This window comes from Cupressus sempervirens, chromosome 9, assembly GCF_028749045.1.
Source record: "Cupressus sempervirens isolate cs-2001-9-10 chromosome 9, ASM2874904v1, whole genome shotgun sequence".
Lineage (NCBI taxonomy): Eukaryota > Viridiplantae > Streptophyta > Pinopsida > Cupressales > Cupressaceae > Cupressus > Cupressus sempervirens.
In genome coordinates, this window is record NC_143126.1 from 214,950,391 (window position 1) to 214,966,716 (window position 16,326).

Genomic DNA, 16,326 nt, shown 5'->3' on the forward strand with positions numbered 1-16,326 from the left:
GCCGACCAAGGCAATGGTTCCTTCGCATTGTACCAAAACAACAATTCTCTTCGTACGGTTTAAACTGATGTTGGTGTCATTGTGGGGTTGGTTATCTTCAGCCGGCATTTCTTCCTGTTCATCCTCATCATCGGACACGACCTCAATGTAATGGATCTTCCCCTTCCCGAGGCATCGGTGGCCAAGCTCCCAAGGCCCCTTGCAATTGAAACACAATTTCTTTCTTTGGAGTTCTTGTCTGGTGACTTCATCCAACGTCGGCTTCTTGGGCAGAGGTTTGTCCCTCGGAAACGTCGACAGTTTAGGATATAAATTCGAGAGGATGATCCCATACTCCATGCTTTATTGATTGCTTCCGACAGGGTGGCAGGATTGAACCACTTTACCCAACCTTTTAGAGGTTCTATCAGTCCGTCCATGAAGAGCACTACCCGTCTTCTTCTAGAAATGTTCGTGACCAAAACAGAGTCTCTGAAATTTTGCAATGAATTGATCAACCGATCCAGTTTGTCTCAGTTGTGCCAAATCTTTGAAATTGAGCTCCGGATCTTTACAATCAAATCATTCTATCAATCTCTCCATGAATTTTGCATAAGTATTTATTTGATCATGCCCTAATGTGATGGTGTTGTGGTGCTACCATTCGTGTGCAACTCCTTCCAAGTGCAACGCGGAAAATTTGATTACTTCTTTTCGTATAGGATTCAGCTGGAAGTAGGTATTGGCTTTCATTACCTATGCTTGCGCAAATATGGAATTGGATCCATCAAATGGAGACAAATTTACCTTACTCAACTTTCTTCTAAGATCATCGTTAAAATATCCTCTGTTTCTGCCTCCCGAATATCTCATTCTCAGATCCGCGTAATCTTTGTAGGATATACCTTCTTCAAGGTTTCCCTTCTTCCAATCTTCTCTCATCTCTTCGAAGGTTGGTTGTCTCCCTCCGTGTTGTGCCTCCATTCGTGGTGGAAAAAGTCGACATGGAAGGTCGATAGCATGCTGGCTGAGGGTTTTATTTACCTGACACCGAGTCCGTGCTGTGACCATTTTGTTCTCCAGATATTTTGTTCTCCGCCAACTTCTTGAGAGTTTTTTCCATGAGTCACGGCGTATCAGTGATCTGTGCCTAATTCCTGGCAAGTTCCCTCAGTAGTGCCACAACTTCAGCAGTAGTCGGTTCCCGTTCGTCAGCCATTCAATCAATGGAATGTGTCCTTCTCTTCTAGCTATAAACTCTCTTTCACCGTCCACAAGCTGGCAAGATCGAAGCGCTTTGATACCACTATAATGTTCCTAACTACGTTTAATCCACAAATAGATGAATACTGTAACAGGATGGGTAAACAAGATAATGTAAGACTAGATCCAAAAGACTTTGTGAGGTCGTACGGTGTTGTATCTAGGACTATACAGAGTTTTCTTATTGGTCGTACGACAACATATGAAGGTGAAATGACTGTACGTGGACAGTCAAGCTGTATGGTGGCAATTGGGATAGCCATACGGTGCAAATCAATTAGCTGTACGGAGAAGGATTGCCAAGCCGTGCGGTGTTTATAACAAGTCGTACGGTGATTATAATAGGCTGTATGGTGATTCAAATGGAAGATTTGAATGCCCAAGCCATACAAGGAGGTGAAGAACAACACAAATGGATGGATGGGCGAGGAATGAGTAGTACGAAAAACACATAGTTGGGGATGAAAACACAATGTTGCTCATACAAACACAAAATGTTGATGGAATCCACAAAATAATAGAGACTCAAAAATGGAAGTGCACAGAACAAAGAATAGATCGAACCAATAGTTATTTGCAATATGATGGTGCTCTGACTTGCCAGATCCGAGAAAAGTAATACATGCAATGACAGAATAGGGTGAGGGTTGAATCCCACTAAACCACAATAAGCCAAATAGGGAAGATCTTTCACGTTTGAAATGGTGAACAACAGAGAACCCTAAATAGGAGTTCGCAGTACAGAGAAATATATTCCAAAGCATACCTATAGACTTCCTACAAGTCCTGCTTAAATACCCGTCGGGAAACCCTTCCGAGGGTGTACAAAGATAGCTGATGGCAACACAAACTTCGAAGACAAAAAATAAAAAGGGTTTGAGACACATTAAATCAATCGGCCCGTTACAAAAGTTTAATTTATTATTTATTTTATAACGGGAACATTACACTTTGTGTCTTGATGTGTTGAAAGTCCCTAGGATGACAGAGAATCCAAAGGAAGGGATTGGAAAAAAGAAATTTGCAGAATTTGTCAAGCTGTCATATTAGGACAATAAGGTAATATTGTTTTGTTACATTGAATGTTGATGTACTTAGTGAGTCAATGTTGATGGATAGGGTATGGACAAAGCCTCAAGAGGTTGTTTATGTGTCTTTCAAGGTGGGGTAAGGGAGACAACAATGTTTGTGGTTGTTTATCCAAATTGCTGATAGAATTAACAGAGTTGTTCAAGAGGGTTATGGGTAATGTAAATGATCCCATGATCAGAGTTGGATGAATGTTACATGTAAAAGGATGGTGAAGAGTGGTTGATAAAGTGAAGACCCTAGTGGTGATAAGATTGTTGTTTTGACCATTAATAGATCTATAGTGAGTGTGTTGGTTCCATATTGTTGATCCATTTGCAAGGCTGAATAAGATGTTGATAGGAGTTTCCTAATGAGTTCATTTGTTGACCACTAGCCTTTGTATCACAGGGGAACCATATATCAAGGATGTGGATCTACTCTAAACATTCTCTAAGCCCTTGCCCACACCCTATCCAATCTTGTCACACTAAGTTATCACATACCCAAATGAACAAAAACAAGCTTTCATACCTCACTGGCTTGTCCAACGAGAGTTACTCAAGATAATACATTTTTAAGGTCTCAACTTAACCTAGTTAAGGGTTAGATAAATCCAACACAAAAGCAATTATCTCTGAAATAGAAGAATTAAAAAAAATATCATTCAATCACAAATGGAGTATCTTTATTGTTTACTCATCCCCAATAAGAATCCTTCAAAACAAACATGTGATCAAGGAAAAACATCAAATCAAGTCTGTCAGCAACTACTGAAGACATGATCAGGTTCTGGAGTTTACTGATAAACCCTTGGTTAGGTTAAGCCAAGAAGCTTCAAAATGTGATATTTCACATGATGCACATTGAACAAGCCACTCATTTGGGGCAGTGATGAGGTGGAAGGTAAATGTTAACTGTCCAAATTGTTTGCAGGGTGACATGCAGGAAAAAAGCACGTGTGTTGGGTCAGTAAACATGACTGTGATTGATCACCGAGGAAAGTTTGACAGTGAGGGAGAGAACTCTTGCTTTGTCCATTGATTTGAATTAAAAGGTGGTCATAAGGTGTATGGGAGGAGTGTGAAGAAGTGTTTGGTATATGTACAAGGTTTCAAAAAGGCTAAGAACTCTAAGGATTGGGTCAAACTATCATTACAGGACAGTGAGAAGGTAAAGATGTTTTGTTTACTTGGGTGAGTGTTAATGAATCTAAGTTGGACAAGGGCGGGCAAGGCCTTAGAGGTTGTTTCATGTGTCTTCCATAGGAGGGGAAGGGGGCACACATTATGGTGATGTTTAATGCGATGTCAAAGTGAATGGCACAAGTAAAACAGAGACAAGGTATGAATAATGCTAATAGGAAAGATGGCAGGAATGTATATGGGTTGAAGAGCACACAATTATACCAAGAGGGGGGGGGTGAATCAATGTACTAAGATATTTGCCAATTTAAATTTTTTATCCAAATAATAACTTTAATTACTAAAATACACAATTATGCACATGAACTCAATAACACAAGATTTATGTAAAAACTCAAAGCGGGAGAAAACCACAACAATAAATGTTTTTATATAAACTTCGTTCTTTTACAATGTTTTGTAGGCTCCTACCTACTAGAAGCTACGACCTCTATATTTATGAGCACCAACTCACTCGAAGCTCCAACTCCCACACTTCGCAGGTTGCAACCTACTGGAAGCACCAACTCCCACTGCTTATCTTCGTGAGCAAATCATCCACATAAATGACCAGAACGATGATGTCATTGTCAGTAATCTTGATGTACAAATTTGAGTCTGAAGAACTCCTCTAGAAGCCTTGATCACTGAGGTACTTATCAATTTTCATATACCATGCCCTAGGGGCTTGCTTCAAACTATAGAAAGCTTCAAGTAGTCTAAGAACCTAGTGTTCTTTACCAAAAATCTTGAAACCAGAAGGTTGTGTCATGTAGATCTCTTCTTGTAGGTCACCATTCAAGAAAGCACTCTTGATGTCCATCTAATGGACCTTCCAGCCAAATTATCATATCATGGCTAGGACTAATATGATTGTGCTCATGTTTGTTGGATTAACAAAGTTCTTGTAGTCAATACCCTGACGCTAAGAATAGTCCTTTTTAACTAAATGATTTTTGTACTTATCCAAAGTACCATCAGAATTGTATTTTATTATGTAGACCCATTTGAAGCCAATAGGTTTCTTTCCTAGTGGAAGATCATAAAGGACCCAAGAGTGATTCTTCAATAGGCTTTGGTTTTTGAATCTCATGGCAAGTTTCCACTCTGGAAATCCTTTAGCTTTAGAGTATGTCTGAGGTTCAAACACAGTCTGAACGTTGGCCATGAGAGAAAAATTGACCGTCTCTATGAGTTTGTTCTACTTCTGAGCAGTTCTCCCATCGATGACCCCATCATCTCGAAGATCAACAACTCTCACCACTTAGGTTGGAGAGGAGAAGGATCAATTCAATAGGTGCTCTATGATTAGGTTTCTCATCAGGAATCTGTATCAAAATTAGATGAACCATTTGCATATCTAGGTGATCCTCCAGAAGAAGCCATAGGTGTCTGTATAGGAACCACTAGTATTACTGGAGCTACTGGAGCTGTTGGAGCCCTCCCATCAAGGGGACCTAATGGAAGTTGAACTTCCAAAACATGAGCCTTAGGCTGATTTGTTGGATCAAGAATAAGAGAAATAGGCATGAATGGTCCTTGCTACTCATCAAAGATTAGATCACGATTATATGGGACATGAGATGACTCTATGCTGATCAAGCAATAGGGTTTGTGAGACTATATATCCAACAAGCATGTGTTTCTGACTCTTGGCATCCAACTTGGTGTGTGATGCATCAAGGATCCAAACATGGGCAAGAGAGCAAAAAACCTTCAAGTGACTAATTTTGGGCTTCCGACCTGAATAGGCCTCTTCCAAAGTCATGCATGTGACAGCCAGAGTGGGAAACTAGTTCAAAAGGTAGACTGCAATGTGCCCTGCTTCTGCCCAAAACTTCTTTGGAACATATCTGTGGTTGAGGGTGGATCTAGCCATCTTGGTGATTGTTCTATTCTGACATGCAACTACAATGTTCTATTGCGGTGTGTGGAGTGTGGTTAACTGGCACTTGATGCCATGAATATCACAGAAGCTAGAGAACCTTTTAGAAGAAATTCCCACCCCCCCTCCCCATTATTTTTCCTAAGAGCAATAATAGATTTCCTACATCTTTTTAACTAGATGTTTAAAGTTTTGAAATATAGTACGCACTTTTGATTTCTTTTTAGAAAATAGATCTACATCTTTCCAATGAATTCATCAACAAACAAGAGAAAATACCTAGACCCAAGAACATGAGTGGCCATAGGGCCATAGATATTGGCATGAACAAGTTGAAGTACTTGAGAAGCTCACCATGAATCACCACCTTTAAAGGTTTGTGATATTGCTTCTCATCCAGGCATGCATCATAAACTCCAAGCTATAGAGTCTGAATCTCTAGCAATCTAAGGACAAGCTCTTCTCGAGCAAGCTAAGATAGATAATGCACATTTAAATGCCCATGCCACTAATGCCATAGAAAACTCACAGAAGAAATGGAAAAGCTATAGCTAAGTCCTAAGGATCACAAGAATCAACAAGTCTGAAAAGACCATGATCCTCAAAGCCAACTACCACAACAAACTGAATCTTCCTATCAGTGATGGTGTATTGATGTGAACTAAAGGTGACATCAAACTGTGGAGATTGTCGACTGACTGATTGATAGTAGATTTAGTTCCATCCCTGGAATGTAGTACACATCAAGGAAAATGAGATTCCTCCTAGTAGACTGAATCTAAATGTTGCCTTTACTGATAACAATGCACTCTTCCCCTCCAAAAATAACAGAATTTGAATAAGATTGGTAGTTAGTGAACCAATCTTTGCAGTGGGTTAAATGACGAGAGGCACTTGAATCAACATACCAAGAAGATGACTTAACATGATTTACATATCTTTTAGCCATATGAAGGTGTAAAAGACAGATTATGTCTTCTCATTGTGCTTTCTACAATTTGCTTTGGGCTGCAAACCAGATTGCTTAGAAAAAAAGCTAAGTGTTTCCGACATTAAGCCTTCATGTGACCATATTTGTGACAGTAGTTGCACTGAATATTCTTTTTCTTAGAGCCTTCTAATGTTGGAGCATAGGACTTCTATTGAGAAAATTGTTGTGAAGGAGACTTCCCCTTATCCTTTTGAAAGGATTTAGCAGAGTAGGCTTTCTCTGTAGAGGTGGAGCTGGAATTTCTACTGAACTATTGTCTCCACTGATCTTGCTGAAGCAAAATTTTGTAGAGATCTAAGAACTTGAGGTCAACACCAGCAGAAGTGATGTTGAGAGTTTCAATAAAATGCTCATAAGCCTTGGGTAAATTTTTTAGAGTAATTACCACAATGTCCTCTTCCTCCATCTTGTGGGAAGAAATATTACGGGAAGTACTTGGTAAAAATCTTGATTGATTTTGACAAAGATCAAATGATCAATATATACAAATGAATAGACGATGTTTCCTTATGAACTAGTTGTCAAGAATAGAAACACTCTATTCTAGAAACCAAATAACTCACAGCTAACTAAATATTAGAAATATTATAATATTTACAATAGATGACCATTAAATAGATATAAAACTGTCTATTATCATAATAGGAGCATCTTGGCCAGCATTTTGGTTTTCATGTAATAAGGCATGTGGGTTCCATGTAAAAACTATGCTCTCCTAGAATGCTTCTTCCCCATGAAGAGCCAAGATTTGTAATTGATCCTCTGCCTATTAGATTCTCTTACTACTAGATAGAAACCTCTTGGTGGTTTACAGATATGTATTAATCAATTTTATTTTTAGTTATTACTCTTAACAATTCTTAATTTATTTGCAATTGAGGTTTATATTTTTGTATTAGATATAGTGACAATAAAATGCATCAGAAGTATTAGAGAGCCACATCAAACTTGTACAAACCTATTACATTTATGGATGTATTTGCCTCTTTCAATATGCTCATATCTAATACAAAAAGCTGAATGAAACAAGAGTTACATCCATGTAAAGTATGAACGGTAGTGGCATAAGAACAATATAAGAGCTATCCATATAACTATGAGAGTATCAAAAATCATGTAAGATAAGACTCTAATCATATTTGTTTGATTGATGTTGATCAAGATAAGGACCGATCATGTTAGAATGTGAGGTTGATAATTGTCATTGATGTTGACACATTTTCTCAACCTCAGTTGTTTTCATAACTATGTACCAACCTCTTGGTGGTTTACAGATATGTATTAATCAATTTTATTTGTAGTCATTACTCTTAACAATTCTTGATTTATTTGCAATTGAGGTTTATATTTTCGTATTAGATATAGTGACAATAAAATACATCAGAAGTATTAGAGAGCTACATCAAACTTGTACAAACCTATTACATTTATTTATGTATTTGCCTCTTTCAATATGCTCATATCTAATACAAAAAGTTGAATGAAACAAGAGTTACATCCATGTAAAGTATGAACGGTAGTGGCATAAGAACAATATAAGAGTTATCTATATATAACTATGAGAGTATCAAAAATCAATTAAGATAAGACTAATCATATTTGTTTGATTTATGTTGATCAAGATAAGGACCGATCATGTTAGAATGTGAGGTTGATAATTGTCATTGATGTTGACACATTTTCTCAACCTCAATTGTTTTGATAGCTGTGTGCTAAAAAGATTGGTGTATCGGATGATTGCATATTGGTTGTTGTGCATCGATAGTCTATCTATCAAGCACTGTGTTTACCATTTCATGTATCTTAAATGCTTTATCATTTTGTGCCTTGGTGATAGACCTTCTATTGGCTTATTTACTTGGTGTGCAACATTTGGTGGATCATGGTTTTTGGGTCGATCTTGTGTAGCACGTATATCGTGTTACAATCCAAGAATATCTTCATAATGTGTTAATCATAACCGTTAGCATCAAAGTTCATGATGTTTTTACACTGTTGGATTTCTCAAGGAGTGTTGTATTGGTCAAGGTGTTTCGCATCTCATTCTCATTGTGGAATGTTTCAATGTAACCTATTTCAAATCTGTTCTAGCCAATAGGTTTGAGGAGTACATAAAGAATAAATAAAGTATCATCTCAAGTAGATGGGTGTCGATGTGTCTACAAGTGTCCATGCAATTTATTTGTATGCGAGCTAGATGTAACATACATGCAAACTTAGATAGTTGATTCAAGGAGGTGCAGGCAGCAGTAGATTGTGTGCATAGGTTCAACAACTATATTTTGTAGTGGTTCTACTTTCATCATTCATATACTAGTTATAAGACTATTATGTATTGGCAGTGAGCCTTATTATATTTCTAGGGTGTAGCCATCCTAGCAAAGAAGCCTACTGACAGTATCGCTTGTAGCAGCGAGTATTTCCAGCAGTTAACTCTTGTGAAAATCACCTTAACCGATACCACCTTAACATTTTTTTTCATTTCATGACAACTAGCTTCTCCATGGTTTTCCAAAATTGGGTTTTCCACATAAATGCTGGTGCTGATTGTATCAATTCTAATGTCCTTTTAATGTTATCTTTGTTGGTGATATACTTTACTTTAACTAAAAAATCTTAAGTGTTGCTTAATGGTTGTTAAATATTTACTGATAGTTGAAAAGTTTTAATAGGTGGTTGAGAATAAGTTATTTGGCTTGTTCTACAATTGGTATCAAAGCTTGGTTGCTAGATGTAAAGCTTAGCCCCATGAGCCATATTAGATGAAACACAAATTGAATATCCCTGTGTTTGATGGATCTAGCTACAGTTCATGGAAAGATCAGATGGATGGTTATTTGATATTAGTTGGAAGTTACTAAACTTGGAAGCAGGTGATGTTACAAAACTTGGCTATTTAATCATATTTCTTTGATCAATATTCCCCAAGATAAGGGCCCATTATATTGTTAAAGATCTCATTTTATATATATTTTAGTTCACTGTTGTAGCTTGTAATAGAACTTGTTTTATTTTAGTGTGTTTCAAGTACCTTCTCAATGAATACGTATATGATATTAAGAGACATGTCTCTTGTTAATATCTTAACTCACATTAGTTATCACAAATAATATTTTCTCAAGGTATAATCATGATTATAATATATATATATATATATATATATATATATATATAAAAGATATCTCATATCTCTAATATACATATATTAGATATATAATATATACTCAATAATTTATTATCAATAATACTAATGTTCCATGATAATAATAATAAAGGATAGATATCAAATGTTTAAGGCCGATAGGCCATTCGGCCATTCAACATTTGATTTCGTCAATTGGAATCATCCAATCGAAACTACAATCATTAACACTCCCTCTTAGCTAGGGAGGATGATTTCTATTCAAATAAACAACACAATGTATAAACCTCATGGTAACATCAGGAGATGGTATGACTAAGAATATCGACCACATGATATTCACCATACTCATATATTTTCTTGGTATGCATATTGATATCATGTCTCATGATGTCTACTAAAGAAGATATCTACTCATGGTGTCTATATTGATACATCTTCTTCCTATGGTTGATATCTGCCCATGATTAACTAGTAATATAATAGTTTATCTCTTGATCAAATCAATCCGACTGAAACTACAACATTAATACTCCCTCTTAGCTAGGGAGGATTGTCTATTAGATCATCACACTATAGAAGATGGTGTAATGAAGAATACTAACATAGACCCATTGTTTACATCTCACCTTATGGTATCATCAAAATATGGCATACACAAGAATATCATCCATAAGATTTCTACACATGGTTTCTCCAATACTACATCTCATAATACCTACATGGTTTCTCCAATACTACATCTCATAGTATACACCATGCCATATCTCAGTGATATAACTTCAAGGGTTACATAAGAGACATGTACCCACAACAAACACTTCTAGGGCTTTACAAGTTAAGGAACACAAGTATGCTAAGACAGGAGTAAAATCTTGCTCTGATACCATTTAATGTAGTCACAGCCACAGGAACCTAATTGAGATCAGCACAAACCATGTATCCCAAGTCTTAACAGAAGATCAACAATAACTCTTCAATGAACTAGAAACATCCAAAATCACACTTTTGCATTAGCACAGATTTATGATTTTACATCAAGTTGGTTAGAAACAAGCAGCCTTACATACAAAGATTACATGCCGAATAAGATACAAAATATAGACTTCTAAGTCCTTCGAACCTCAAGAGTATACTACCAAGAACTACTTTCAAACAAACAAATGCCTCAATATATAGAGCCTATGCAAGAAGCATGTCAGCCAAGTTCAATCACATTTTCCAAGGACAAGAAAATATAATATGTAAATGTACATCTAGACTCAAATCATGAAGATCTTTATGCAAGTTTTTGAAATAAAATGTGATTCAAGAGAGACATCAGCCTAAGATCAAGGAACATCATTATATGAATCACAGATATTCGCTGATCAAAAAATTGCTCCAAGAGATCAAAAATCTCCAACTGACCATTAGAGAAGAATAACATGTAGACCTGAGAAAGAAACCAAGATATCTCCACTATGAAGAATCAAATTTAGGTATAAACCAAGATAAAGATGAAACATGATATCCAAAACATGCTCTGGGCTTTGGAATAGAAAACAAGCCAAATCAAACAAATGCCATAGAAAACTAACAAAATAACTAACAAGAACAAACTGAAAAGGAAATATTTTGGTTTATGCAAGATTTCCATGAACCCAAGGGTGCCCTTGTATTAAAATGCATCCCCTAACATCTAATGAAATACCACGAAAAATGCTTTACCGTGGAAGAAAAATGCTCTGCCATGAGAGGTAAATGCATAAAAAAATCAGTGCAAAATCTTCAAAAAAAAAAACTTAAAACTCATATTGACCACATTATTGACAGGTATTTGGCAATTTACAGTGAGCTTTTCTCAAGAAAATTACAGCAATTTATTTGGAACTGATATCTTTTGGTGATTAAATCATTTATATGACTGTTGCATGATATATCATAATATTTGCAATATGTTTGTCTGATTTTCAACTAAGGTTCCTCCTATAGCTCTTCTAGCGGAGTTAGCAAAATGCATTGAAGAGATGAGAAGAGTCACCTAAGTTGCAAAGGTATGGGTGGAAGGCATTCAGAATAAGTCATAAATTTCTGGAAGACTTGGTGTAGATGTATGAAAGGGAATTAGCTATCCTCTCTAGCATGCACTGTGAAGATAAGTTGTGGACAATGGCCATCTTACCAAAATGAGATAATCTCACAACTGCAAGCCTTGATGGAGACTCAAGAAGTTGGTTGATGGTGGAGTAGAAAGGGTGAGACACATACAATTTCACCTGCTAGAATAATGTAGTAGTCATGGCAAAAGGGAAGCTTGAAAACTCCAATGAGGAATGACACAATTGAGAAAAGTGATTGGAAACATTCAGAAGCGATTTTTCAACACATTGATGGCTTTGTTTACACAAAGAATGAACAAGGATAACATAACTACAAATATCCTTGGAGGAAAATTGGGGGATTCTTTCAATCAAATTCCTTCTAAAGAGATCAATTTAAGAACTTTTCCATATTCTCAAATGACACACACACCACTCAAAACTCAATGATAAATTGGGAGAATAGTTTTAGCAGATATGCAAGTGGCAACAATTCTGGAGTTAAAACAAAAATTTGCTCAATATATTAGTATATATGAATTGGAGATAGTATTGTCCAAATTCCAAGCATCTATGAAATATAGTCAGGCATTGGTTGTTCTAGACAAAAGGGCATTAATGACTTAGTGAGAATCTTTCTTCATTACTGGGGGATCCTTGACCACTTCCCACTAAGTGATCGACCTAGTGAGAATCTCTTTCCTTACCCTAACTCTAATGAGGCCTAAGGAAACAAAATCTAGGCCATTAGTTCCATTCCAATTAGGGCTACCCATTGTAATATGAGACCTATATAAAGGCCTCACTTCTCATTTGCCAATGATGGAATTTGGAAATTGTTTCTTAAGAGCTACCAAGATAATAAAGCTGTCATCTAAGTTTGGTGATCCCTTGATGTATTTTGGTGCTTGCATATTTTCTTTGTTCCCATTACTTAGATGAATGTGGTCGATAATAGTGTTTTAGTGGAATTGTCGTGCTCATACATTTTCTTCTAAATGATTCCTAAGCACGGTGTAAGGTTAATTATGAGCCCTTATGTAGATGCTTTACTTCTATCATTGATGCACATTGTTTGTTATGATGGTGTTCGTCGTGCTATAAAAATTATCTGCAGAACCCTTGAAGACTGCAGATAAAGTTATGAGACTATTTCATTTTGGTAAAGTCTTTTGTAGTTGTTGAATTTGGTGAAGCAAAGTTTGGTAGATTTCATCGTAACTGTATTCATGTTTCCAGTTCTTAAGATTAGAATAGATTGCTCAATCCTACTCTCATTTACTTGATCTGATAGCTAGAATCATCTAAATCATCTTGAGAACTAGTATATAAGTCCCCTTGTGATACCAACATATCACATCAAGCATTGAGCTTATCCACAATCAAGAATTGACATAAAAGATCTTTGAAGTCTAGTATATGGTCTTTCACAATGTTAGCATACACATGATTTGCTCAAGAGAGGATAACATATTTTGGTATTTTATTCTAATGTTGGTAGTCAAAATATGCATCAACACATTCATTGTTATTTCTAATCACTACAAAAATTATTAGTCTTCTCAATAAAAGAGTTAAAATCTATTACTCTGTCCAGTATGCCCTATTACTCCATCTAGTATGTATTCCCCCTTTACATTCAAGAAGCCACCAAGGTTCAGAACCCCTCACTTCAGCACCGGGCTGCTGCATAATCACACTCTTGTTGGGTTATCACTTCTTTTTTGGGCTACCCCCTGCTCGAGGTACCAAATGTGAGCTTGGTCTCTCCTCAGATTTTTTCCAGATCCATCAAGCCCTGCAGAGGCTCTTTTACAACAGTGGCCCACCTCCTCCAGAACTTCTCAGAGATGACCTAGGGTCCCTTCTAGTTCTTTGATATACCCCTCTATTTGTGGACTCTTTGCTGGTTTTTGGCCTCTTTAGGGGTGGTGAGGTTTCTCTGTTGAGACCCACCCCAATCCTGGTTTCTAGTTAGTTTACATGGGATTGTAGTTTGTTTCTTGTCACTTCTTTGTTTAATCAGGTATCCTTGTTGTGGACTGATCCATTGATGTATTCTTGGCAGTACCTTTGACCAATTTTGCGGTTATTCATTGGACATAATGAATCAATCTTATCTTATCTACTTACTACTATAGGTATTAGTGTTATTGATAATGGAGTAAACATCCATCATACAACAGCATAGTCAGAAAAATGGTTTTGTGCCCCTCGAAACTTATTCTTGGAAACAACTAAGCATTAACATATAATTGAAATTCCTTTCAATGGATAGCTCCATGATATTAAAATGCTGTTAAGGCATTGAATATCATGTTCTATTACTTCTCTATCAATAAGCATTGTTGTTTATATTTACTAATGCAAGTATCATTCTTATCAATGGAGTAATCCATCCATCAACTAACAGCAAAACCAACCGAATGATTTCAAGACATGTGAATCAATGTGTCCCTTTGAAACCTATGCTTGGAAACTATTGTTAGCATATATTTAAATTTATTACAATGAAAAACTCCATGATATAAAAGTATTGTTAATACGCTGAATATCATCATCAAACATAATCTCAATTATCAAGAAAAGGAATGATTTCAAAATGGGAAACCTTAATGAAATAAGCAGCAGAAATATCATAGTAAACATGAATAAACAGTAAAATAAAATCTGATCAATGTAACTCTATTGACTTACCAATTCCTTTTCTTCTGTAAAAACTATAATTTTGATATAAAAATGAAGAGTTGATTCTTGAACTGAGAATGTACGGTACCTTCAAAACACAGAGACAGAGATCAGTATTTCCCAAAGAGAATAAGGCACTCCTGTCATATTTCCCTGATACCAATTACACAAACATCTAAATAAGTATTCTCCAACCACTAGCATAAGAAATCAAATCTTCAATGGATACAACCAAATCAATGTATGATCTAATAAATTTAAGCTTGATTTTCCTATACTACCCTTTTCTAGGATTCTAAAGTAGCCACTAATTGGAACATGTTTTTTAGGTAGCCCTACATCCAATGGCATAGAAAGTTTTGAATTTTCAAATTTATCTCATAATCCTGAAGCTCAACTAAGCTTTCTATTTGTGTGCAGCTCATGTTTCCTAAGAGCGGTATAATTTAGAAAAGCAGAAACTTCTTACTTTCATGCCTCTTTACTACATGTTAGAGGCTTCCATGAACTGGTTAAAATCAGGTCAATCTTCTTACTATCAAGCTATTGAGATATTGCTCTATTTCAATGGCTTCTTGAATTTTCCACTCCTCACCATGGTCAATAAAGTTTAAATTAAGGCAATACGACAGAAATAATCCATGGAGTTTAAAGCAAAAATCAGATCATATTTGACACTCAGATTGAAAGTATTAAGTTGCATTTAAATTGAACAAATAATCTTTACTTATTCCTACATATGCTGACCCATGTCTAGTGTTCTTTTTCTTTTACTATGTTACAAAAAAACATAGCAAGCATTGTGGAGATTAGAATTAAGAAATCCATAAAGAGCATGCCAAAGATAGCAAAGCCTCCTATTATCATCTACAAAAAATGCACTACGAAAAGAAAACAAGTATAATTCAAATCCACGGAGTACTCTACACATAAATGTCTGGAACTTACTCATACTGATTTATGAGGCTCAACAAAGACAAAAGGCTTGCAAGGAGAAAACACTCACATTTTATTAATTGACACTTATTCCAAGATTACTTGGGCTACATTTCTAAAACAAACATATAAATCTTTTGGGAGGTTGAGGGCATTCAAATCCTTAGTATGAATAGCGTATAATGTCCCACCCCTGTTAGCACCAATTATTTTCAAATTCCCAATCCTCAATATTACGTCTAGGTATTCCATCAAACATTTTGCATACCATTCTGAATTTTCTGAGTTTTATATCACAGAACAGCTTATCTCCAAAAATTTGCACCATATTAACAAGACTTTGCAGATTGCTGTATATAATGAGATGTTTGTGTTTGTTTCGGTCTGATTCTTAAATCATTTAAATAGCAATATAAAACACAAAATTTCAATCTCTAGCTAATCATAAATCATTGTAATGTTCCCTTCATAAAATAAATTATTAACCAAACATTGTTAATGGGTTGATTGATTTAGTATATCTTGGGCCCATTTTTATTTTTGTTTTCGTAGGTAGATATTGCCGTCAGCTATCTTTGTACACCCTCGGAAAGGTTTCCCCAACGAGTATTTAAGTACAGCTTGTAGGTAGTTGTTGGTATGCATTTTGGATTATTTCTTTCAACTGCGAATTCCCGTTGGGTTTCTCCATTGTACACCATTTCGGAAGTGAAAAACCTTCCCTATTTGGCTATTCTGGTTTCGGTGGGATTCAACCCTCACCCTATTCTGTCGCCTGTAATACTTTCTCGGATCTAGCAAATCAGAGCACCATCTTTTGGAAAATATTAATTTAAGGAAAATTCGTGTTCAATCTCCATTCTTGTTTGGCTTTATCTGATGAATTCAGGTCTATAAGTTTATGGTTGCATGATTGAGCATTCCTCCTCCATCTGTAAACCATCCGTCTCCCACATCATGAAGTGCATCTTCCGCACTGCAACTTTACCCTATCGTATAGCCTAGATGACTCCACAACCATACTACTGCCTCATCTTACTGCACAACATTTTCTTTATCATACCATACAACTAGTCCTCCCCCGTCACCGTACAACCATTGCACCACCA

General features: G+C 36.1%; 1 protein-coding gene across 1 annotated transcript in view; it reads right to left on the reverse strand.

The window, feature by feature from the left end:
* The window catches only part of LOC149538273 (protein HAPLESS 2-like), a 452,273-nt gene that overhangs the window by 252,115 nt on the left and 183,832 nt on the right, over nucleotides 1-16,326 (reverse strand). The window contains exon 7 of the mRNA XM_089799641.1: nucleotides 14,291-14,369. Within this exon, the coding sequence (XP_089655767.1) occupies nucleotides 14,291-14,369 (79 nt within the window). The remainder of the gene's footprint in view (nucleotides 1-14,290; nucleotides 14,370-16,326) is intronic.